This window comes from Suncus etruscus, chromosome 2 (assembly GCF_024139225.1).
Source record: "Suncus etruscus isolate mSunEtr1 chromosome 2, mSunEtr1.pri.cur, whole genome shotgun sequence".
Taxonomy (NCBI): Eukaryota; Metazoa; Chordata; class Mammalia; order Eulipotyphla; family Soricidae; genus Suncus; species Suncus etruscus.
In genome coordinates, this window is record NC_064849.1 from 2,299,278 (window position 1) to 2,325,035 (window position 25,758).

The window sequence follows — 25,758 nt, forward strand, 5'->3', positions numbered from 1 at the left end:
CCTTAACTCTCCAGTCCCAATGCACTTGAGCAGGGACAATGTCTTAAAAATAAAAGACGCAAATTTGGTTCCTCTGAACAATCTTCCACCTTGTATTATGCTGCTACATTGTGTATTTATTTCCATAAGGATTTTTCTCTGGGGAAAAGCTAAAAATTTTGACTCCTGCAATGAAAGCAAATTAATCCCCAAATTCAAGTTTCTTCTACCCCCCAATTGATGTAGCCATTTATTGAGCAGCTTCTCTATAAAGTTTTAGAACTTTAGTCCAATGCCCAAGACTTCAATTAGGATAATGAGCAAAGGGGCATACAAAGAATTTGTTATATGGCACTTTATTAAAATAAAAGTGCTTACATCCTTTAATGTATTAATCTATTTCCTGAATAACATAAGGGAATAATTAACAAATACTATACACCAATATCTGTCCCTTGTAAGTAGAACAGCATCACTGCCTAAATCTGCTCAACTCCTCCCAACTTCTTTTATTTGCTCACCATGGTATTGCCCATATTATATAGCATAGTTAGTTGTCTTAAAAAAAAATCCTATTTTTTCTAATAGCAACTGCAAATGCTACAGGTAACAGAAAAACAAATTCAAGACAAGAATTCCAGGTAACTTAAATTAACACCAGTTTGAGAAAACCAATTTTTTATTATCATCGCCCACTGTGCTGGGCATGTACCAAATGGACCAGATCATCTAAAGAACATCTACGGAACATTTCTTTTATGTTTCAAGAGGATGAAAATAACTGTACAAAGGTTAGTACAAAAAGTACACAAGACAGCGGACACAAAAAATTCCATGTATGAGATTTCATCCACCTGCAACTTTTTTATATTTGAAAAGTTAGAATTCATGAAACTAAAAAATATTGTCCTTTCTTAGTCCCTGTCAAGTTTAATGGAAGTGGGTTTAACCTGATTACAACACTAACACCAGTATCCTGATCTGATATTTACAAAAAAAAAATGTATTTTTCAATAAATTAAAGTCAATGCCAACAAACCCATGCAAGCTAGAGTGCTAGCTGTTTGGTGAACAAGGCCTGACACCAGAACCAGGAGTCTACAGTTCCGAACTGAAGAAATCTTTCACACTGCATCACATCTCACGCATTGATGATGTGAAACCCAAGCCCATTCCTCGCTGTGTGTGGGTCTGTGATCTTGCCATTTCGTACTGGGCATCTAGATTTCGAAAAACTTCTTCCTGTTGCTTTAGAGTCTTGTAACTTTCTTCATCAACTGAGCTACATCCAGCTTCATCTTCACTCTATATGCCAGATATAAGATACATTAAGATTTCGGTAACAACAAGTGTCCTAATCCATTAGAGCCATCTGTCTCAACTCAGAAAATACCTCCAGGATACAAATTCGGTATTAATCATCTTGTTTTCATTTACTTAGCTTGTCTTTGGAGGTGAGAAAGAGATTTTTTTTTTTTGGTTTTTTGGCCACACCCGGCAGTGCTCAGGGGGTTACTTCTGGCTGTCTGCTCAGAAATAGCTCCTGGCAGGCGCGAGGGACCATATGGGACACCGAGATTCCGAACCAACCACCGTTTGGTCCTGGATCGGCTGCTTGCAAGGGCAAACACCGTTGTGCTATCTCTCCGGGCCCAAAATAGTATTATCTTTTTTTGGGGGGGGTCACAACCTGGCAGTGCTCAGGGGTTACTCCTGGTTCTATGCTCAAAATCGCCCCTGCCAGGCACAGGGGACCATATGGGATGCTGGATTTGGAACCACCATCTGCATGAAAGGCAAACGTTTTAACTCCATGCTCTCCAATCTTTCGGCCACAAATACTATTTCTTTAAAAGGCTGAGAGCACCACAGGCAGACACTTGCACTTCGGAGCTGGGTCTGAGCCCTGATCCCCTGTAATGGTACCCGAGCACTGCCATGATACTCATGGGGATGGAAGATGGTCACAGCAATCAGGGTAGTTCACTTTCACACTGGACAACCTGGGTTCAGTCCTCGCATTCTTTATGTTCCAACAAATCTACCAGAAGTCCCAGAGGTAGCTGGAAGCCCTGAGCACCGCTGCCTGTGGTCCCTAGCCCAGACCCCCCAATAGACATGGAAGCAGGGACGAGGAGGTTTCCTCTCATGTCTAAGGAATGGAAACCTATACTTTAGTTTACAGCCACCACCGGAGTATGTATTTGTGTGCTTTTCTACTTGATCCAAATTACTGTTTCTCTCCCCAATCCACACCCACTCGTTTAGGCTAGAACCCAGGAAACTCTTTCATGAAGAGTAGGCACTTCTGTCATGCAACCATTTTCCTGACACACACATCTTTCACGAAAGCACCTTTGGGCCAGGGCACCTACTTCAAGGGCTAAAGCGCTTACTTTGCATGTTAGAGTCTAGCAGTGTGTGTTCAGAGCCAAAGTGTAGCCCAAACAGAATAAATTAAGGGACAGAAAGACAGTGCAAACAACCACAAGCACAAGGCGGATTTCATAACCTATAGGCAGAGTTTGGGAGTGTTCTGGAAACTGTTGGTTATGGGGGGGAAATCTAACTTACCTTAATACCCATTCAGTTTCCTGAATTTGACATTTTGGTCCTTGTTTCCAAAATTCAGCTTTTCCCATATTTCAGCAGACTGGGATTTATCCTGTTACATAAAACATAGGTAACTTTTATTATGGAGAGTTGTATATGTAGCCGTTATAAAAGTCCACTTTGTATTTCCAGTGATCCCCCAACAAGCACATCTGGTGTGAATCCTCTGTTACTACAGTAATTTTGGGTAGAGCAAGTCTGTACATATGCCATGAAAATATTGTGGGACGGGGCCAGAGCCATAGCACAGCAGGTGAGGGTGGGCTGAACCCAGGTTTGATCCCCAGAATCCCCAGAGTACCCTGAGCCTGTCAGGAGTGATTTCTGAAGTGCAGAGCCCAACCCCCAACATATATAGGCGCAAAGGACCAGAGTGATACCACAGGTGGTAAGGTGTTTTGCCTTGTACAAGGGTTTGACTGGATCCTGTCCCTGGCACACCCCAAGCATCCGAGGTGTGACCCAAAACTAAAAAGGAAAATTTGACCTGCAGAAAGCATGTACTATGGAATTGCTTTAGGGGAGCACAGCTTTAACCAGAGAGCACAAAGCCCAGAGATCAACATCGGTTCTCCGGTGAGTGTCAAAGGAGGTCACACTAGAAGACAACCACAAAAGAGGACAAAAACCAATTTTTTTTTTTGTTTTTGTGGCCACACCCGGTAACCCTCAGGGTTACTCCTGGCTATGTGCTCAGAAGTTGCTCCTGGCTTGGGGGACCATATGGGACACCGGGGGGATCGAACCTCGGTCCGGTCCCGTCCAAGGCTAGCGCAGGCAAAGCAGGCACCTTACCTTTAGTGCCACCCGCCCGGGCCCCAAAAAACCATTCTTGATCATTACAAATAAGCAGGGCCTGGAGAGATAGCACAGCGGCGTTTTGCCTTGCAAGCAGCCAATCCAGGACCAAAAGTGGTTGGTTTGAATCCCGGTGTCCCATATGGTGGTCCCCCGTGGCCTGCCAGGAGCTATTTCTGAGCAGACAGCCAGGAGTAACCCCTGAGCATCACCGGTGTGGCCCAAAAACAAAAAAACAAAAAAAAAGGAAATAAGCAGATAAGTATGCAAAAGGAAGTACTATGACAAATACATAAGGAACAGCTTCGCTCCTTGAGAATCTTACAATAGCTCCAATGCAAATGTTGGGTGCTAGGGACTGACCCTAAGGTCTTAGGCTTCAAGTTGGTTTCCTCGCACCCTACAGGATTCCGAGTCTACAACCAGTAGTAAGCCCTGGGTACAGTGGCCCAAAACAAAACCCAACACTAACAAAACCAAACCACGACTTACTCCTTCTTTCTTTCCTTGCCAAAGCATTTTCCGTTTCTTTTCTTGTTCAGCAAATTTCATTGGATTCACAGCTGCTGGGTTATAATAACTGGGCACCGCGATGCCCGTCTCTGCCAGAGCTTTGGCTTGCAGGGCTGCCATTTGTGCTGCCATGGCAATCTGAGGAGTCACTTGGGTTCCTGATGCCAAGAGGGCAGCGACATTGAGAACAGAACCTCCAGTGGCTGCAGCGGCTGAAGAGTTCAAGCATGACTGTTAGGACTGAGGCCAATCTTGTGATTTATACATAAGCTACTAATGTGTAACATGACAGGAGATTGTTACAAAACACTAGGAAATAACTACTGGCTTATACATTTAAACCAAGGCTGGACCCCCAGCTTTCCATATGGTCTCCAAGCAGCACCAAGAGCAATCCCTGAGTTCAGAGCCAGGAATAATAATAATTGCTGGGTGTGGCCCTACAGGAAGCCAACTAAACCGAACACAGAGTATGGTGTACAATAAATACTAAACCTGTATACCATGAACCACCGGGAATATATTCAAACAATGAAATATCTGTATTTCTTCAGTGCTCAATTGAATCAGCGCTACACACACGCTTTGACAACAGGAGACCCAGGTTTAATCCCAGAAACAGCAAGGGCCCCAAGCCCTCACAGCACTGGCTGACTGCGGCAAAACTAACTAAACTAAACCAAAGAGGGCAGGTGCTCTCCAGTAGACCATCATCACCAGGTCTCATTTCCCTTTATTTCTTTAAGTACATGTAGGTGCACACGCTCCACCTTGTTCATTACACTGCCTGCAGTGCACTGAGCGCGAGAGAACAAGCAATACGGTGCTTAAGGCACCTGCCTTGCACGCAGTCGACGGGAGCTCAATCACTAGTATTACATAGTTGGCTATCTCTCAGGCCTCGATACTCCATTTCTTAGTAACACAAAACATATTCTTTCAGTTCACCTAAGTTTTATTTATTTTATTATGTTTTTGGGGGGTGGCCACACCAGGTGAAGCTCAGGGGTTACTCCTGACTATGCACTCAGAAATTACTCCTGGCTCTGGGAGACCATATGGGCATATGGGATCCGACCGGATCAGTCCCGTGCAAGGGAAATGCCTTCCTTACCTGCTGTGCTATTGCTCTGGCCCCATCTAAGTTTTATTTCTAAAATTCATATAGCTCATCAGCAAACATACATGGTGGCTCATGCGCTACAAAAGAACAAACCAATATTCACCACGACCTCGGGGAAGTCAGTGGTACAGACATGTCCCGTATGTGTTACGCCATAGGGTTCTGCTCTCCAACATCAACTCAAAGTAATTTTTAGAGTATTGGTGGGTAGTAGGAACAATGATTGAGGTGTGAGTGTTCTTCCTATGACCTTTCAGTCTACAAATATATTATTTTGACAACACATAAATACCTGCAGCGATTTCTTGTTGTTTTTGTTTTTCAACCATTTCCTTTTCTCGCTGTTCTTGTAGCTTCTTTGCCTTTCTAATCTGTTAAAGCCATAACAATGATCAATATGAAACTACTACGTATCTCTATAAACAAAGACATGCAGACATTAAATATACTTTGTAGAATTTAAAATGTTGACAAATCGACATGGGGAAAAGTAGTAATTCTTTAGATGGCATCATAGCTTGCTTATCTCAATAATCATAGAAAGCATTTCTGAAGCCAGAGTACGCAATTATTTTTGCATAAATTCTATGCAGTTATAATTGAAACAAATTAACATTTCTGTTCTGGTTATAAAAATTAAGTTAAATTTCACATACGTGACAACAAAGTAAAACAGGGTATGTTAAACAGTAGACTTCTTTTATAGTTTTATCTAAATACTTCACGACAGAGGCGGATACAAGGCCAAACATGCAGGTAACGGTTTCTGCATTTAAACAGTTTTAGTAGACATTAACAAGGGCACGGAATATCATTCTAGCAATGTAATGGGAAAAGCCCTTTAAACTAGAAATTACTTCTAGTAGTAGCTCAAGAAACTTAACATTAACTAGAAACATTCTATTAAGCAAAAATTCGATCTCATACTTAATGCACTAAAGAGAACACATTCTAGATGTTCTGGCAGGTCAGTATGTGTACTCTGTAGCAAGCATTAATGTTTTCCTAAGGTTTGAAATAACTTTTCTTTGCAAGGATACCTTCAATTTACAAATCATATAATTAAACATGACCCTTCCCTCAATGTAGTGGCATAAAGAGAATGGGCCCAAGGGTTCATCTCTGGGATAGCTGGGCTGGTAAACTATGCTGAGATGAAACTGGCACCTGCTTCAATTGCTGAAATTAACATAAAATGAATAAAGTACAACCCCATTTATTACAGTAAAGATAGTTTTTTTTTTGGTTTGTTTGTTTTTGGGCCACACCTGGTGACGCTCAGGGGTTACTCCTGGCTATGCGCTCAGAAGTAGCTCCAGGCTTGGGGGACCATATGGGACGCCGGGGGATCAAACCTCGGTCGGAGGCTAGTGCTGGCATGGCAGACACCTTACCTTTAGCACCACCACGCCGGCCCCAAGATATAGTTTTTTTTGACCTTGGGAATAAAGCTTCTAATTTTTAAATATTTGGGTAGTTAAGCAGCCATGAAGATTTCCAAAGCAATTTAAACATAGTCCTTATTTAAATCCAGTCCCCTCAAAATTCTTTCAAATGCCGAGATAGCCAAGGCATAATCTGGTTTGTGAATTTGTCACCTCAAAATCAGTACAACAACTAAAAGAGTTTTTCGAGATGGTACCAGCTTCAAGTTCCACCAAAATCTTAAATTCTAAACACAATTACCTTGTATACAAGTAAGAATAAACTTCAGAACTACAAAGTGCTAATAGTTAATAGACTAATCATAGTAAAATCAACGCAGATAAAGCGACAATTTCCTAATACCATCGATAATTTCAAAAAGAATCTGATTGCTATTGGTCGCATTAAAACAGTCACGGCAGGTCTGGAATTAATCCCATTCACGGAGGTGAATGGCCGAAGAAGGGACGAGCTCACACCTTTGCTGCTGCTGTTCAGCTGGAGTTTCTGCCAGGCTGGGGTCACAGGGCAGCAGCCCATCAGGTTACATTGTGAACTGTATTTTTGTAATGGAAAAAAAATACAAACTCAATTTCACAAAGAAAAAATGTGAAGAGAATCATTTTCAGAATGTGGGAAAAGCCTGCAAACAAGCATGTCGATTCGACTTCCCTTCTCTCCTGCTTCTACAGGAGGCAGCGCCTGCACTTTCATCTGCTTCTCTCATCTTGATGTGTAGGATTTTCAAAATTCTAGACCTTTAATACACGAGACACTTGAAAAACCACCCAAAAATCCTACTATGCTACCAGCAGTAAAATCTCCAAGACCAAATAAATTGGCTCATGTCTAAGATATGCCACCTTCAAATTGGAACAAAGAATTTTCTTTCAGATACTTTGTTTTCTTAAAGATCAACAACAAAGACCAAAAAAAGCTGAGGGGCCAGAAGGATTAGCACAGCAGGGTGTTCACCTTATACAGGGGACCCTGGTTCCATCTCCAGCACCCACATGGTCCCCAGGAGCAATCTCTCAGTGCTGCTGGGTATGGCCCCAAAAAACCCCGAAAATAGAAAAAGAGCAGGCCAGGGCAAAAATCACTGCTTTACATCAAGACACTCATTTGATCTACACAACAGGGTTATTAACCAGGGGAAACCGGAGCAAACACAAAATCAACACACCTTCTAGCCAAAGCCTCCTGTGCATCCATCGCTGTGTTTCTGCCTCTGAAAGGAGGTGGACTAGGAGTTCGACTTAAACTTCTACTAAATCGTCTTGGTTTTTCGATCCTCTTCTTTCTATCTCTGTAGTAGAAATATTCAAAATTGTTGGAGTTACATAAAACTGCACAATAAATATTTACAAGCTAAGCTCCTTCTCATTTCTATACTATGTTTTTCCAGAGCATATACAGAGCTTTCCATATTTTTTTTTTTTTTGTGGTTTTTGGGTCACACCCGGCAGTGCTCAGGGGTTATTTCTGGCTCCACGCTCAGAAATTGTCCTGGCAGGCACAGAGGACCATATGGGGCGCTGGGATTCGAACTGATGACCTCCTGCATGAAAGGCAAACGCCTTACCTCCATGCTATCTCTCCGGCCCCCGAGCTTTCCATATTTAACGAAGTCTAAAGGGAAGCACACGAAGTTTCCAATCATTTAATATCATATGTAGTGTTCCAAACACTAGACTTGTAAATAGCTGTTTTATATGTCAGGAGGAGGTCACACTGAAATCTCTAATTGGGAGCAATAAATGAAGCATTCTTAGTAGTTTAGTATATAATGAACGTGCATGTATGTATAGACGTATATATAAATAAAATCCTTCAATTCAGTTGAAGTCAAGTAACAAGAGTTCACAATCACAATGATCTATTTTAAACATTCTCTTTTTAGGGGCCCGGAGAGAGAGCACAGCGGCGTTTGCCTTGCAAGCAGCCGATCCAGGACCAAAGGTGGTTGGTTCGAATCCCGGTGTCCCAGAGGGTCCCCCGTGCCTGCCAGGAGCTATTTCTGAGCAGACAGCCAGGAGTAGCCCTGAGCACCGCTGGGTGTGACCCCCCCCCAAAAAAAAACAAAAAACCATTCTCTTTTTAGCAGACACTATATTAGACATTGTCTAGATAACCTACTATGCCTTTAGCTTTAGTGTTTTATTTATTTTGGTTTTTGAGCCACATGGGGTGGTACTTAGGGATTACTCCAGTCTCTCCGTTCAGAAATTGCTCCAGGCACTATATGGGATTCAGGGAGTCGAACTTACCGCAGTGCCATCTCTCTGGCCCCAGCTTTAGTATTTTATTATTTATTTATTTTTTGATTTTTGGGCCACACCCGGCAGTGCTCAGGGGTTACTCCTGGCTGTCTGCTCAGAAATAGCTCCTGGCAGGCACGGGGGACCATATGGGACACCGGGATTCGAACCAACCACCTTTGGTCCTGGATTGGCTGCTTGCAAGGCAAACGCCGCTGTGCTATCTCTCCGGGCCCAGCTTTAGTATTTTAAAACTATGATTTGTCCATAAAACAAAACAGTTGATCCAGTGTTGAAGCAACAGAACAGCGGGTCCCTAACCTGTGCAAACCTGACTTGCACAAGGCATACCTGGGTTTGAGCCCCAGCCATAAATATAGAGGCATGGTTTCTCTCTCAGGTACAATATGGTCCCCTGAATACCACTGAATGATCCCTAATATCAAGTTGGAACAGTGCCCAAGGACCTGCCAGGTGTGGCTTAAAGGCAAAAACCTAGCCAGCAGGCACCAAGTGTAAGCTAAGTGATTCTCCTCTCTTAGGCTTATCTGGGTCAAGCACTGACTAGGGGTTTTAAACCACAGAGCCAAACATATTCTGAACCTTGTCAACAATGTTTTAGGGCCACACCTCCGAATGCTGGATGCCCACAGAACCAGGTATTGAACCTGGGCCTCTAGCATACTCTCCACCTCACTGTGCTCACCTCAGCCCTGAGGCATCAATGTTACTTTTAGTTTATCATAACCTGCTAATATCATTTGCTTTTTATTCGAGATGCTTGAATACGCACCGACTTCTACTCCTCGTCCTACTTCTGCTTCGACTCCTATGCCGGTGTCTTGACCGAGAGCGGGATCGCGATCTGACCCTCCGTTTTCTGTCCCTGCTTCTGGACCGGGACTTTTTCCTGTCTCTGCTTCTGGACCGAGACTTCTTCCTGTCTCTGCTTCTGGACCGAGACTTCTTCCTCTCCCTGCTTCTACTACGATGACGCCTGGAATGACAGCACATACATTTATAGTTTAATGGAGCCAATCAGTCATTTGTAGTGCAGTCAGTCAAGACAGGCAACCCGTCCCTCTCTGACTGGAATCACTCCAGCCGTAGTACTCATATATTTTAATGAATGTGCTTGTTAATTTATCATTTAAATTTTTTTTACTTGCAGACTATAGAGTTATAGTATAGAAGGGCACTTGCTTGCAAGCGGTTGATCCAGACCAATACCTAGCACCCTATACGGCCCCCTCAACCTATGAGGAATGAGGGAGTGCAGAGCCAGAAGTAAGCCTTAAGCTCCACTGGATGTGGCCCCAAAACCAAACCAAAAAAAAAAAAAAAAATCCCGACTTGGGACTAGAAGATAATGAACAGAGTAGGTTACATGATTACGTGTAACACATGCCCAACCCAGACTTAAATCATGGCATAACACGGTACTCTTAAGCACCTCTGGTGTGACCTCAGTATCCCCACAAATGTGTCTCCTCCCTCTCCCAACTATGCTCACAGCCCACAGAGACATCTCTCACTCCTTTCCCATTACGTGGCTCACACACCGGACCAAGGACAGACCTTCTTGATGCAAAACATCACTGAGCCACCTGACCACCCAAAATAGATGTTTCTAACTTTATCATTCCTACCAAACTATTTACCTCTCCCGTGACCTAGATCTTGAGTGACTTCTGCCTCTTGACGACTTTCTCTCTTTCCGTTTGTGTCTGTCCTCACCATTTTCGGAAGAATTCAGCCGTTCTCTTCCTCTATCAGAAGAATGGTCTTTGTCATTATGTTCCTCAGACTTGTGTTTCTTAGAGGATTTATCTTTGGATTCATGTCTTCTTGCCTGTTTTAAGAAGAAGTTGGTTCTTTCAGGAAAATAGTGCAACAAAGAGAGTTAGTATGGGTAACAGCAGACAAAAATGTTGTGATGCAACATTAGTAACCTTAGGAGTGTGTGGCAAATAAAACATTCAAGATCTAGTTTCACATCAGCCAAATGTTGCAGATGCCCATATTCTTAATATAACCCCAGCATTTCATTCCCAAACATTTTCAATTAAAAACTACTTTCAGAGTTGAAATACTGAAAAACCTTTGTCAGAGAGGAATCCCTGATGTTTCTCTCATCTAAAGTATGAAGGGAAAGTACACAATATACCTAAACTTTCAAATATGTTCACAAACCTTATAGAGATCAGATCATGTACAGTCAACAATTTCAAAATCCAGAATATATAGTAGCAAGTTTAAGTTTAATAATAACGATAATAAGGACACAAGAAATGCAGTAGAAAACGCCTCTTTAAAAAGCACCAAGAAAAATTAGTCTTAGATATCATTACTTCACTGCAGAAAAAATTCCAAATGGAAGTGTCCTTTTAATAGCTAAACTGCCCCAACTTTTCTAAATGCGCAGCATTGACTTTTTTTTTTTTGCCAATAACCCACCAGGCCCAGCACTATAGAAATGTTGGTCTATCTAAGGTAGAAAATGGCAACCATCATTTCCTTTTTTGTTTGAAATCTAAGTAGGAAATCGCCATGGGTTTACATTACCCCCCCCAGATTCTTAAGGATTTTAAAACACTTAAACTGCATTTTGAAAGGTGGAAGGAAACAGCTAAACCTCCTTCGATAGGATCAAATCAAAATCTAAGGTCACAATACACAATAGCAAGAGTTGGACCCAGAAGACCACGTTTCCACTGCTTTCCCACCAAAGAAATTTATCCTGTTCTCCCCCAATAGGCCACAGCTTATTTCTACTCAAGGTTAATACATTAAAATAAAAAAAAAAAAAAACAAACAAAAACAACCCCTGGCCAAACATTTTGTAACATGCATGAGAGCGCTATCTGCAAAAAAAAAAAAAAAAATCAGACTATGAATTTTATCATTTTGCAGAAAAAACAAGAGACCTGGAGATAGAGCTAAATTTTAGTGTGCCAGTTCTCTATAGTATATTAAAAAAAAAAGTCCTTTGCTTTGCTTATTTAGATAAACTGGAAAAAAAGGGTAAAGTGGTTAAAACTACCAAAGGGCTTACTTAAGAGTTTACTTCCAACTGGTTTTCCAAACATATCACTATTAAAAAGAAAAAAAAAAAAAAAAAAAAAAACCAAACCAAAAAAACCATTAAAACCCTTAACTGATTTAAGAAATACTTAAGGGAAATAGGAGTTTTAATGACTAATAGTTACCTTATCATGAAGTAGGCTTATTATTTTGCTATCTGAGTCTGCAGCGTCTTCAGTTCAGTCTCTTCGCGCATTAGCACGCTGAGTATGATTTATTATAGAAATGTTATCATGTGAGCTAAACAAAATAGTCATTTTCACAAAAACTCTCCTAAATTAAAAATTTAACAGAGCTTCCATTAGGGGAGGAGAAGTCCCTGCCTGTTGGGGTTCGAAGTCCCTTGCCCAGCCCCCACAGATTCCGTTTGACTATTTCTGCTGTTCCTCGTTGGCTCATTCTTGGTCTTCTCATGTGGGCAAGAAAGGCAATGTCTGTGATACAGCTGCTTCCTCTCTCAAGAGTTGCTGTCACCACCACTATTCAGCAATCCCTTACTGACACTTTGGAAGTCAATACTGACTGACTGCTGGCAGGAAAATGGAACTAGTTTAGGAGTGAAAAAAAGGACTCAGTTATCTTTCACAAAGAAAAAGTGGCCAAGGGGGCTTGAATGAAGCTATTTTAAAAATCCTGAGTGGTCATCAGGCATAAGGAGATTCGGGACCTCAGATTAATGGAAGCTCTGTGTGACAGGCCTAAAAAAACCAGCTATATTCTTCAAATGAAATTTCTATTGTGAGTACTTTCACATAATAAAACTTAGTTTTTGTATGCACTTTGATATAAATATATATCCTCTTGAAAAACGATGATTCCAAATCATGCTTATTATTATAGCCCAATTAACCATCCAAACTTCAAGTTTTGGCACTTACCTTGTCAATCACCTGATCGTCACAAAAACATTTTTCTACCAGATACTTTTACAAGTACTTTAAAGTACCTATTCACTACAAAGTGTTAATTACCTCTTTGCTTCTGCTCCGGCTCCTGTGTTTTCTTCCTTCATTGTCTGCAAATACACACAAAATTTCATAAACATAAACATAAAATGACAGTATTTGCATAAATGAGCAACTTACCACCATCTTTTAATTTTATTTTCAGTGGCAGAAAAGCACCAATTTACATTTACACTACACATGTAAAACAAACAATCCAAGGAATATAAACCATAGAAGAAAAGGTGTATAAGCCAGTCATTTATAAAACTTCCTCACTAGCTCATCTTGTTTCTTAGTATACAGCAAGTTTATAAAAGGTCTGATTAGGGGCCGGACGGTGGCGCTGGAGGTAAGGTGCCTGCCTTATCTGCGCTAGCCTAGGACGGACCGCGGTTCGATCCCCCGGCATCCCATATGGTCCCCCAAGCCAGGAGCGACTTCTGAGCGCATAGCCAGGAGTAACCCCTGAGCGTCACCGGGTGTGGCCCAAAAACCAAAAAAAAAAAAAAAAAAAAAAAAATAAAAGGTCTGATTAGATAACCCACCATGAAAAATCTAAATAGATAAAACCCACCAAAATCAAGACAATTAGCATCAAGTGGGAAATAAGGCAGGTTAGTTTGTGGGGAACCACATGTGGTGCTGGGGGATCAAACCCAGGTTAGCCACATACAAGTGTCCTATCCTCTGTCTTCTCTCTCCAGCTTAATAAGACACTTCTACATTATACCCATCTATTTAAGAGAGGGATGAAAGTAAATCAGTAACTTTTGGCCCCAAATTCCAATTCAGAAATATACACATTAAAAATTAAAATAGTCAAAGGATGTTTGTTTAGATAGAATATACTATCCTCTTTCAGAATATTTTGCAAATGAAGAAAATGCTCCAAGGTATGGGTAATAGTTACCACCATAAGACACACCTCCATGCATTTAACAAAGGATCACAACCAGCAGTTCATACCTGACTTTCGTTTTCTTTCTCTTGACCTTGATCGTGACCTTGAATAATGATGTTTTGAGGCTCTAGGAGAAACGGATACATCTGACTGCTCTTTTTTCTTCTCTGTATCTGGTGATGTCTTTTCTGGCGCTAATCCATCTCGTTCTGTATCACTAGCCTAAGAGTTCAAGAAAAACTAATTATAGCACCTTCACCACATTTACAATGCCTCCAAATGCTTAGCAGCAAGGGAAAACCTGACGTTTATCCCAATGCTTTTTACAAAAATAGTGGAAAGACCAATACCAAGAACTGCAGGTTTCTAAGCAATTGCTGCATATCTAATCAAAAAGGCCGGAGTAAATGGGAATGGCTGACCTACAATACAGCCCTACAGTACAGACATGAAGTAGACTGATGTCTGTACCTTTTTGCTTTTAAAGAATTTTTCGGGTGACGCCCCAGGCTCTATGCTTAGGAGATTGGGCCAAGAGTCAAGAAAGGACCACATAGGGCCAGTCATTACTGCATAAAAGGCAAACCTTCACTGGTACTCTCTGGCTTCTTAGCTTTTAAAATCATATTTGTAACTTAAAAACAATGGAAGGGGTACATTGGACTCCCAAGTATTTCTAAACGTACTAGAAGATATTCCTTTAGATTTATGAACAGGTTTCATCAATACTTTAAAACTAGCATAAAGGCATTTAAAACAAGCTGTTACAAGGTTAAAGAGATTCAAGACTGCAAATCTTATTAACAGCAGGAAAATGCTTCCAGAATAGCATGAAAGAATAAACAGAATGTCAACTTACCTATCTGAGAACCCAATCTTAATTTCATTAACCCTCTTTAATGAAAACAGCCCCTTGGCACAGTGCTGCTGCATAATATGGTCTGGCTCTCCTCACTTATGCTCTGGGCTATGAAAACATTAAGTTGTTTTTGCTTTAAAGCATTTAAAGTTATTACAGTATTAAAACAACACTCAAGTTTTCACTCTTTCCCAGTAACCCGATTTTCCTCAAAAAGGTAGGTTCATTCATCTTTGTTTTCCGTATAAAAAGGGTAATTTCATCTGCCTCACTCAGAACACAGCACTCAGCACATGAATTTATTTGCTTCTAGGGCCTGAGAGAGAGTACAAAGGTAGGTGTTTGTCTTGCAAGCAGCAGACCTGGGAGGGACCTGATTTGATTCCCAGCACTCATAGTCCCCTGGCCTCCCAGGGGTGATTTCTGAGTGCAGAGCCAGGAGTAACCCCTGAGCACTGCTGGATGTGGCCCAAGTCAATCAATAAAGTTAAAAAAAAAAAAGTATTCGCTTCCACTCATAAAATTATGTGTGGTGAACAGTGTGTGGTCAATGTTAACAAGCACCATAAAGGGAAAAACCTGATTCAAGGACAGAAAGGCTTCAACAGACTGAAACTCAAAGCCTCCTAAGGCAAATTCTGAAACGACAAAGCTCTCTAAGCAATGAGGAGGGGGTAGAGATAAACCTCTCTGTAAAGGTAGGAAATAGAAGCTTGGGAAGTTGGTTGCTTAGAACAGAACTTCTAGCTCAGAATAGGTAGGAAGTAGGGGAGCATAGGAAGTGCTGGAAATCCAAACAGGGCTGCCCAATGCCAGCCATGCACTTCAGCCCAGCAGACCAATCATTACGATTTTGTTGATTTACTTCCTTTTGGGGTCACGGGGCATCCTCTGGGCTGTGCTCAGGGACCACCATATGAAGTGCTGGGGATGGAACCTGGGTAAGTTACATGCAAAGCAAATGCCCTACCTGCCGTACTATTACTCTGGCCCCATGTACTAACCTATTTATTATTGGTTTGAGAGCCACACCTGGCTCTTCTCGGGACTTATCCCTGGAGGGGGAACAACCCTTGGCTGTCTACATGCAAGGCAAGAGCCCTAACAGCTACATCATTGCTCAGATTTCCATTATAATTTTAAAAAGCAAGCAAGGGCAACCTGGGGCGTCTCTCCTCAAATTAAAGTAAACAGAAAAAGCAAATATGCTGTGATAGACTGGATACAACTCACAAAGCTCAGGCATTGACACTAGTCAATGCAGGATATATTTTCAGAAGAGAAATAAAGAAAAAAGAAGGGCCCGGAGAGATAGCTCAGTGGCATTTGCCTTGCAAGCAGCCGATCCAGGACCAAAGGTGGTTGGTTCGAATCCCGGTGTCCCATATGGTCCCCTGTGCCTGCCAGGAGATATTTCTGAGCAGATAGCCAGGAGTAACCCCTGAGCACCGCCGGGTGTGGCCCAAAAACCAAAAAAAAAAAAAAAAGAAAAAAAGAAAAAAGAAACATAAAATAATGATTTTCTCTTTTCCTTACAAAGATGACCCCAGAAAAAACGAACAGAAAGGAAAAAGAAAGTACTTAAAATGTTGAGGGAGGCAGACACAGCCAAGCGTGAGCCCCACTGGTCATGCCCATTATCAATGACTGTGAAAGGAAGTGAGGTCATCTTTCTTCCAATACTGGTCAAAAAGGCCAAATCTGAAGTTAGACTCCAGGTTCCCGCGCCCCCCCCCCCCCCCTCAGCCTTCAATAAAAGCTGGAGGAAGCACTTGCCCGGCAAAAAGCTGACCTGGGTTTAATCCTGGACACCGGTATGGTCCCCTTAGTCCAGCCAGGAATGATCTGAGCAGAGCCAGGAGTAAGTCTAAAGCACTGCTAGGCCCAACATAACACCAAGAATTCAGGTAAACCGATTGCATTTGTCTTGAAATGATCCCGAGCAGTCTGAACAATAGGCGGCACTCTGCCAGGCAAAACTTGAATTCCAGAGCAGGCTAACAACTACTCCTCCAAAGCTAAAATAGTCCCTACTAATTGCAACCTTTCTACAGACCCGGTTTTCTCGTCACACCTGGCAGCGCTCAGAAATCACTCTTGAGGGTTATTCTGGCTTGGGGGACCATATGGGATACCGGGGATGAACCGAGTCCGTCCAGGTCAGCAGCGTGCAAGGCAAACGCCCCACCGCTGTGCTATCTCTTTGCCCCCCCCCCCCTTCTGTACAGCTTAAATCTTAACGCAAGGCCATCTACTGTGGGTTTTAACAAACACGTCACTGTTCCCTAACATTTAAAACCCTACTAATACTTAGGATAGCCTACGTATCTGCATCCAGCTCGAAGCAAGCCGCGGATTGAAAGGACAGGGTTTACTAAGAGTGTTTCTCCCAGCCAAGAGACACGGTCTAGGATGGAAAAGGTGACCGCAGGGGCCCAAAGGTGTGCCTGCCCATTCATTACCACTGAGCCATCTTTCGACCCCAGGGCGTCTCTTTTATATAGAGACAGACCTAAACACTAAACGAAGAAACACATCAAATAGGGGCCTTAGGGTCCCCCGTATGGCCCAACCCCCTCTCAAAGAAACACACTAACACCTAGATGCACAAACAACTGAACCGGACCTCCGAGAGCACGGGGGTGGGGCGCACTCGAGCCGGCCAGGAGGAAGCAATCCCGGGCTTAACAGGGCGAGGCCCACAGCACAATGGAGAACAACAAAAAACCCCAAGGATCTCAAGAGGCCTTTCCCCAAGTCCGGTGGTCCGGGGATCCCAGGCATCGATCGCCCTAGAGAAGCCGCCCCCACGCCAAACCCCGGAAAAACACAACAAAAAAGCAAAAACCATCCAGGCCGCACGCTGGCTACTCGGATTTTTGCTCCATTTTAAACGGGGTGCCCCTTAAACCGCGATTTTTGTTTCGTTTTGTACTTTTTTTTTTGTTTGTTTGTTTCTGGGCCACACCCGGGCGGGCTCACATCACATCCTGGCAGGCTCGGAGGATGGGACCCTACGGGATGCCGGGTCGACCTCGAGCAAGGCAAAAGTCCTCCCTACCTTTTGTGCTACGATTCCGGCCCCTGTGCTCCGTCCTCATCCAGCCCTTTAAAGGCCTCTGAGCCTCTCCCTGCTGGGAGAACCCTCAAAAGTTGGGTGTCTTTAGTTTTGTTCTGGGCCACGCTCGGCGATGCTCGGGAGGAAGCGTCTCGTGGCTCTGCGCTCAGCAATCATCCTTGCCGGGCCGGAGACAGCACGAGAGTAGGGCGTTCGCCTGGCATGCAGACGGGTGTGGCCCCAAGCCCCCACCCCCCATAAACAGGCAAAATGGAGAACTAAGAAAAGAGAGAAATTGCTATTTATGATTTACTTTCCTTGGGGCCGGAGGGAGAGCACGGAGGGTGGGCGTTTGCCTTGCACGCAAAGGACGGAGGTTCGAATCCCACAGAGCATCCCCCAGATGTGACCCCCAAAACCGAACAGACATAAATAGGGGCCGGAGAGCTAGCACGAAGGCAGGACGTTCGCCTGGCACGCAGAAGGACAGGGGTTCGAATCCCACAGGGCATCCCCAGATGTGACCCCCAAAACCGAACAGACATAAATAGGGGCCGGGGAGCTAGCACGGAGGCAGGACGTTCGCCTGGCACGCAGAAGGACGGGGGTTCGAATCCCACGGGGCACCCCAGAGGGTCCCCCGGAGCCTGCCAGGTGTGACAGCCCCCAACATAAACCAAAGCAACGAAACGCCCTTCGTGCAGCAGCAGCAGCAGCAGCAAGCGCCTCCGCTCGGGGCCTACGGAAACCAAGCGAGAAATGCCCGGATGTGCCCGCGATGACGTCACGGGCGCGGCGATGACGTCACGGGCGCCGCCCGCTTTGGGGGCCCCATTGGCGGCGGCGAAGCCCCCAGAAGAAAGACGAAATAAGACGACGTCCACTGCAACAAGCCGCGGGCTCTTCTCTCCGCCGGCGAAGCTTCTCGAACGCGCCGGCCCGGCGTCGGCCATGATGGCGGCGCAGCAGACCCGGCGCCATCTTGTCGCCCAGCCCGCGCCGCCGCCCCGAGCCCGCGGGGGCGCCCCGACTCGGAGAGGCCTTCCCCAGGGCGCCCCGGCCGCCCTCCCCGCCCGCGGCGGCGCCACTCACCGCCATGGCGCCGAGTCCTGGCCGCTGCGACGACGCGCGGCTCGGAAGCAGCTTCGGCCCGACTGGAGGCGGCGCGGCTTGGCGCGGCCGAGAGACCCGGATGGCACAAAGGCGCTCGGGCCCGGCGCGCCGCAAGGCCTGCCGGGAAAGGGGGCGTGGAAAGGGGGCGTGGAAAGCGGGCGGTTGCCGTAGCGACCCGGAGCCGAAGCGGCGATTGGCTCTGTCTCCCGGAAGGGGCGCGGTCGGAGGCGGGTGCCGGAACGCCTCCGAGTCCGGAAGTGCGAGCGGATAAAACGCAGGGCGTGGCGACGCTTCCGGCGGCCGCGCTCGGAGGCGTTTTGGCCCCCGGCGGCCGCCGTAGCGGGGGGGCTGGCTCGCTCGCCGCTTTCCCGCCAATTCAAACGCGCAAAGTGGCGCCTCGGTGATTGATCCGGGCGCGGAGGGACCCGCGCGGGGCGGCGGCAGGTGAGGCGCCGGGGGGATGGAGGGAGGCGGGTGTTGGGGTTCCCGGCCCGCCTGCGTCCCCGCCAGCGGTGCTCAGGGTGGCTCCTGGCTCTGTGCTCCAGGATGACCGCTGGCACTGTGCTCAGGTGTGACCCCAAGTAAAGAAGCAAAAAAATCACTCTTGCAGGCGAGGGCAACTTGGGGAACCCTGTGGGATGTCGGGGGTCCAACTGGTTCTGTGTGACTCCTAGCACTGTGCTCAGGTGTGACCCCCCCAAACAAAAGAAACAAAAAAAATCACTCTTGCAGGCTGGGGCAAGTTGGGGAACCCTATGGGATGTCGGGGGTCCAACTGGCTCTGTGCTCAGGGGTGACTCCTGGCTCTGTGCTCAAAATAAAAGAAACAAAAAAAAATCACTCTTGCAGGCTGGGGGTTGGGGAACCCTATGAATTGTCGGGGATCCAACTGGCTCTGTGTTTAGGGGTGACTCCTGGCACTATGCTCAGGTGTGACCCCCCCAAACAAAAGACCAAAAAATAATTAACTCTTGCAGGCTGGGGGTTGGGGGACCCTATGGGATGTCAGGGATTCAACTGGCTCTGTGTTTAGGGGTGACTCCTGGCACTGTGCTCAGGTGTGACCCCCAAAACAAAAGAAACAAAAAAAAAAATCACTCTTGCAGGCTGGGGGTTGGGGAACCCTATGGGATGTCAGGGATCCAACTGGCTCTGTGCCCAGGGATGAATCCTGGCTCTATGCTCAGGGGTTTTTCTTGGTGGCCTCCAGTGACCAACTCTAGAGGATGCTGGGGATTGAACCCAAGTCAGCCTAATGCAAAGCATTGCTATTGTTCTGGTCCCACTATATTGGATTCTTTTATTTGATCACGATTAATTTGGTTTTGGATCCACACCCTGCAGTGCTCTAGGGTTACTCCTGCCTCTGCTCTCACAAATCACTCCCGGCTCCTGGCAGGCTCAGGGAACCATATGAGGTGCTGGGGATGGAATCTGGGTTCCACCTGAGCACTTCTGAGCTCAGATTCAAGAGTGACCCCTGAGCACCGCTAGGTGTGGCCCCAAAGCAAAAAACAAGCAAACAAAAAGTATTCCCAATCTGCCTCTGATTTACCTCCTTGGTTTTTCCCAAACATCAATCCCTGAAATTCATTTTGTTTGCTTGACACGCCTCATTCATGGTGGTAAGAAAATTTTTTTTTTTTTTTTTTTTTGGATTTTGGGCCATACCCGGCGGTGCTCAGGGGTTACTCCTGGCTGTCTGCTCAGAAATAGCTCCTGGCAGGCACGGGGGACCATATGGGACACCGGGATTTGAACCAACCACCTTAGGTCCTGGATCGGCTGCTTGCAAGGCAAATGCCGCTGTGCTATCTCTCCAGGCCCAAGAAAATCTTTATTGAATTTAAAACACTCCTATGACTGTAAATGCCAAGACCAGGTCTTACTTATTTCCACCAATACAATTACAGATTCATTCACACTTAACTGGGCTTTTCCCACTGCTAAACTTAGCTCTGAATTGAAAACTCACAGTAGGGGGCTGGCGAGGTGGCGCTAGAGGTAAGGTGTCTGCCTTGCAAGCGCTAGCCAAGGAAGGACCACGGTTCGATGGCGTCTCATATGTTTCCCCCCAAGCCAGCAGCAGTTTCTGAGCGCTTAGCCAGGAGTAACCCCTGAGCATCAAACGGGTGTGCCCCCCCCCCCAAAAAAAAAAGAACTCACAATAGAACTGGAGAGATAGTACCTGAGGTTGACACCTGAGTTGCATTTTCTTGCACCCGGCTGTTCCTGATTTGAATTCTGAGTGCCACCAGGAGTGACCCCTGACTGCAGAACCAAGTGTAAACCCTGAACACCACTAGAAGTGGCCCCAAACCTAAAATTAAAAAACAGAAACAAAACACACACAAAAACAAGCTTATGACAGCCTTTGTAGTAGCATTGTAACATGTTTTATCGATTAGAAAATCGAGGAATATAAAGGTTAAGTCAGCAGCTCAAAGGTTAGCGGAGCTGGGAATCTGTGCCAACTCAGAATCATTTCTGCCCTCTATAAGTTTTAAAACCTCTTTTGCTGGCAGTTAGCCAAAAATTATAATTATTTGATTCTTCTCAACTTTGATTGATTCGGGGCTTGTTCTGTGTTTTAGTGTTCTGTTGCCTCTCACTATGTGTAAATGAGGTAAATAAATTGGCTGATGACATGGAGGGCCAGAGAGATAGCATAGCAGTAGGGCACAGCGATAGGGTGGTAGGGCGTTGGCTTTGTACACAGCTGATCAGATGGACAGGATGGACGGTGGTTCGAATCCCGGCATCCCGTATGATCCCCCAAGCCTGCCAGGAGAGATTTCTGAGCACAGAACCAGGAGTAATCCCTGAGCGCCATCCCGTATGATCCCCCAAGCCTGCCAGGAGAGATTCCTGAGCACAGAACCAGGAGTAATTCCTGAGCGCCACCACAGGGTATGACCCAAAAACCAAAGGTTCTCTCAGGTTCCCTGATTACTCAAAAGACAGGAAGTTAATCAGGGTTTTTCACCTTTCTATTTACTTATGGTACAAAATTCTGAAAACTTTTTGTTGGGGGAATGAGTTCGGGCCACACCCGGTGGTACTCTGGGTTGATTCCTGGCTCTATGCTCAGGGGCCACTCCTGGAAGCTCCTAAGGGGTCATATGTGGTATTGAGGATGAAAGTGGGGGTGTACATGTGTAAAGCAAGCACCTAGCCCCCTGAACTACCGCTGGCTGGAAACCTTATTTTTTCCATGATGGAACAATTTTATGTAGGACATAGAAGAAGAGAGAAAAAAAGAGTCCTATAAGGGAAAGAAAGCATTCCAGGATGCAGTGCATTTAATAATTTCTTTCTTTAGGGTAGCAACTCATTTCCAGGGGTCAGATCCAATGTTTCCAATATGTAAGACAAGTATAGACTCGTTATTATGTGTTTGGGGGGGAACAGATTATATGGGGATCAAATCTAGGACCTCACACATACAAGATGTACCCTCTGCCGTCTGAGTCACATCCCTAACAGCGAACTTTTATTTTTGTTTTGGGCTCCATTTATGGTGATGCCCGAGGGTTACTCCTGGTTCCACGCTCAGCAGCTGGAGGTTCTCAGGGCTAACATATGGGACGTCAGGGATTATGACTTGACTGTATGCAAGGCAGACATTCTCCTCGCTATACTGTCGCTCCAGCCCATCTGTTCTTAAGACTCCATTTGGATTCAGTGCACCAATGTGATTTGGTCTCTAATTCGAGTATCTCAGGGAAGCCAGTGGCGCCTGGCCCGGAAGACAAGCCTCGAAACATGTGGAATGAAATTGAGCTGCTGACCAATGATGATACCGGAAGTGGGTACCTCAGTGTTGGTTCACAGAAAGAACATGGCACAGCTTTGTATCAAGTGGACTTGCTGGCGAAGATCTCCTCTGACACGGTATGATTGGTGTTGCTTCTACTTGTCGTTAGCTGCAGTAGTTGCAGAACTAGAGGGGTCCCCTTCCTCATCTCAGGCTCTCCCATTCTTACTCCTGGACAAACAAGAACACTGAGTTTGGGTCTATTCTTTTGACACTTTTTCTCTATATCTTTTACCATGTTTGTTTTGTTTTGGGGCCACAACCAGCGGTTACTCCTGGCTCTGTGCTCAGAAATTGCTCCTGACAGATTCGGGAGGCCACCTGGGATGCCAGGAATTGAAACCAGGTCTGTCCTGGGTCAGCTGCATGCAAAGCAAACTCCCTACCACTGTGCTATCACTCCGGCCTGTACTTTAACTTTTAATAACAATAGTTGCCTTTAATGTATTCTTGTTCCTGGCCTTCTGGAAAGTAATACTCTATGGATTCTATTTCTGGAGTACGGAAGACTCCCAAAGCATTATTTGGAACCTGGAGGCCACTCCTGGTGTGAGCCTGACATTCTAGGCCTAGCTCTACAGTAGGGAATCTCTCGTGGTTAAACCAGAGTTTGGAGGATGGCCTTGATATTCAATTTGTGGGAAGGTTTTGTTTCACCCTCCACTCTCACCCCCGCAGGCATCTTTGAGCCCGAAGATCCAGGCGTGCTGCTTAAGCGATGGCTTCATCATTGTCGCAGACCAATCAGTGATTCTGCTGGACAATACTTGCAGATCGCTTCAGTTGCATCTTGCATTCGGTGAGTCTCATGCAACTCCGTGAGATCGGAAGTCGGCTCCCCTGCTCCATCAGCCCCGAAACCAGAAATTAGGCTGATCCAAGAAATTAATTTTGAATGCCGTTAATCTAATATATTGAGTGCCAAACACCAGTGGGGCAGCCTGAGGGGCTATAGAGATAGTACAACAGGTCAGTCATATGCCTTGCATGAAGCCAACCCAGGTTTTATCCTTAACACCCCAGGTTGTTCCCCAAATCCTGCCAGGTGTGAACCTTGAGCACAGCTGGGAATCAAAAAAAAAGGAATTTTTTTAAATTTGTTGACTGAATAGGAATTACTGAGAATCTTTTCCTTTAATGGCTTTATTTTTTATTTATTTACTTTTTTGGAGGGAGGGTGTACTGGCCGTGCTCTCAGATTAATCCTGGTTCTGAACTCAGGGATCACTCCTGGTGGTGTTCCAGGGACTATATAGGATACTGGGAATTGGGGCCAGAGAGATAGCATGGAGGAGGTAAGGCGTTAAATCGAACCTGGGTCCGACCAGGGTTGGCCACCTGCAAGACAAACGCCCTACCACTATGCTGTTGTATATGTTAACATTTTTTTTTTTTTTTTTTTTTGGTTTTTGGGCCACACCCGGTAATGCTCAGGGGTTACTCCTGGCTATGTGCTCAGAAGTTGCTCCTGGCTTGGGGGACCATATGGGACACCGGGGGATCGAACCGTGGTCCATCCAAGCACAGGCAAGGCAGGCACCTTACCTTTAGCGCCACCGCCCGGCCCATATGTTAACATTTTAATGGGATTGTTATGTTACTGACCCTACCCTGATCAGTGACTGTGCCCTACCCTAGGGTGTGACCTGGCATTCTGCCCCCACCCTAGGGTGGTACCTGATTCTGCTCCCACCATTGGGTGGTACCTGATCCCACCGTTGGGTAGTACCTGATTCTGGGGCATAAAAGCAAGGGTCTGTGGAAGGCGAGGGGCTTTTTTCCTGGGGCCTATTCTTAGGCCTTTGGGCTTCGGCCTCTTCATGGAATAAAGAGCTGTTTTCTTCGGAAGCCTGACTGCCTGTTGGCTTTCTGCCCGCCGCATTCACCTCAGAACTGCCAACTGAACAGGGAAACAGACGTGTGGTCCGAGCTGGAGGAGAAAGGCCTCATCCTCCATCCCTCCATCAGTCAGCCTCTTCAGGGGCTGACTTGCAACACTATACTATCTCTCTAATTTCTTTTTTTTGGGGGGGTGGATTCTGGGTCACACCCAGTAGCGCTCAGATGTTCCTCCTGGCTCTACACTCAGAAATTGCTCCTGGCAGGCTCGGGGGACCATAGGGGATGCCATGCCGGCTATCTCTCTGGCCCCTCTCTAACTTCTTTAATCACTCTTTTGAAATATTTAAAAGTGTGAGTAGTTGAGGCCAGAGAGATAGCATAGAGATAAAGCGTTTGCCTTGCATGCAGAAGGACAGTGGTTCGAATCCCGGCATCCCGTAGGATCCCTTGAGCCTGTTAGAAGCGATTTCTGAGCTTAGAGGTAGGAGAAACCCCTGAGCGCTGCCGGGTGTGACCCCCCCAACCCCCCCAAAAAAAGTGTGCGTAGTTGACTTTCTGTGACAAAATATACAAAGTTTCATACCGCAGCACATTTTCGAAAGAAGTTTGAAACTGTGATTTGAAATTTTCAGACACTAACGTGGACGTAGTTGGCCTCTCTCAAGAAGGAAGGTTCCTTTTGGTGGGGGAGAGGAGTGGCAAGTTCCATCTCATTCATGTCACATCGAAGCAAACGTTGCTCACTAACGTAAGACACCCTTCATCTTGTTTTCTCTTTTCATTCCTTATGTCCTAAATTAGGTGTGGCAAACAAGTTTGACACAAAGAGCCAAAATTTTAAACTGAGAGAGTCAGAGAGCCACACCACGCAGTGACCTGCCAAAACAAACACTCACACAAAAGCATATAATTTTAACAATAATATATTAAACACATATTGCATTTTGCCATTTTGAGTGAGGGTAAAAGTCCTGTTCGCCACCCCGTCCTAAATGATAATCTGGACAGTCAAACTCTAGCAAACCTTTATTGGTTTTGTGGCGGCTGTGTTTGTTTTGGTCTTGGGGACACATCTTGTACTGCTTGAGGATGCTCCTGGTATATCTTGGGGAACCTTGTGCTGGGGATCAAACTTGTGAATGCCAAAAAGCATATGCTCATCCCTTGAACTGTTTCTCTGGCCTTTCCTTGGCTTCTAAATTAAAAATAATTCTTCTTGGGACCCGAGCAGTGGCGCAAGCAATAGGGCATTTGCCTTGCACATGTTAACCTAGGATGGACCCCGGTTTGATCCCCCAGCATCTCATATGGTCCCAAAAGCCAGGAGCTATTTTTGAGCACACAGCCAGGAGTAACCCCTGAGCATCACATGGTGTGGCCTAAAGAGAAAAAAAAATTCTTCTTTATAAGAGTTTTATATCAGAA

At 45.4% G+C, this 25,758-nt stretch overlaps 2 protein-coding genes across 2 annotated transcripts in view; one reads left to right on the plus strand and one right to left on the minus strand.

Moving 5' to 3' along the window:
* Positions 1 to 905: 905 nt before the first annotated feature.
* RSRC2 (arginine and serine rich coiled-coil 2) lies at positions 906 to 18,762 on the minus strand. The gene is made up of 12 exons (XM_049767895.1): positions 18,654 to 18,762; positions 13,710 to 13,866; positions 12,768 to 12,811; positions 10,374 to 10,564; positions 9,506 to 9,709; positions 7,636 to 7,760; positions 7,219 to 7,226; positions 5,319 to 5,388; positions 3,883 to 4,115; positions 2,562 to 2,644; positions 1,967 to 1,973; positions 906 to 1,284 (listed from the first exon to the last, which is right to left on the minus strand). Exons 1-12 carry the CDS (start codon positions 18,657 to 18,659, stop codon positions 1,114 to 1,116), a joined length of 1,299 nt encoding a protein of 432 aa, XP_049623852.1. The 5' UTR covers positions 18,660 to 18,762; the 3' UTR covers positions 906 to 1,113.
* A 3,677-nt stretch (positions 18,763 to 22,439) lies between these two features.
* The window catches only part of KNTC1 (kinetochore associated 1), a 71,558-nt gene continuing 68,239 nt past the window's right edge, over positions 22,440 to 25,758 (plus strand). The window contains exons 1-3 of the mRNA XM_049767742.1: positions 22,440 to 22,568; positions 23,170 to 23,290; positions 24,966 to 25,081. Of these exons, the coding sequence (XP_049623699.1) occupies positions 22,440 to 22,568; positions 23,170 to 23,290; positions 24,966 to 25,081 (366 nt within the window). The remainder of the gene's footprint in view (positions 22,569 to 23,169; positions 23,291 to 24,965; positions 25,082 to 25,758) is intronic.

Coding starts and splice junctions, on each gene's coding strand:
- RSRC2 (XM_049767895.1), bottom strand. Junction 10,565..12,767: donor GCCGGAGCAGAAGCAAAGAG/GTAATTAACACT, acceptor TTCTTAAAACAG/GCAAGAAGACATGAATCCAA. Junction 4,116..5,318: donor ACAACAAGAAATCGCTGCAG/GTATTTATGTGT, acceptor TGAACTCTTCAG/CCGCTGCAGCCACTGGAGGT.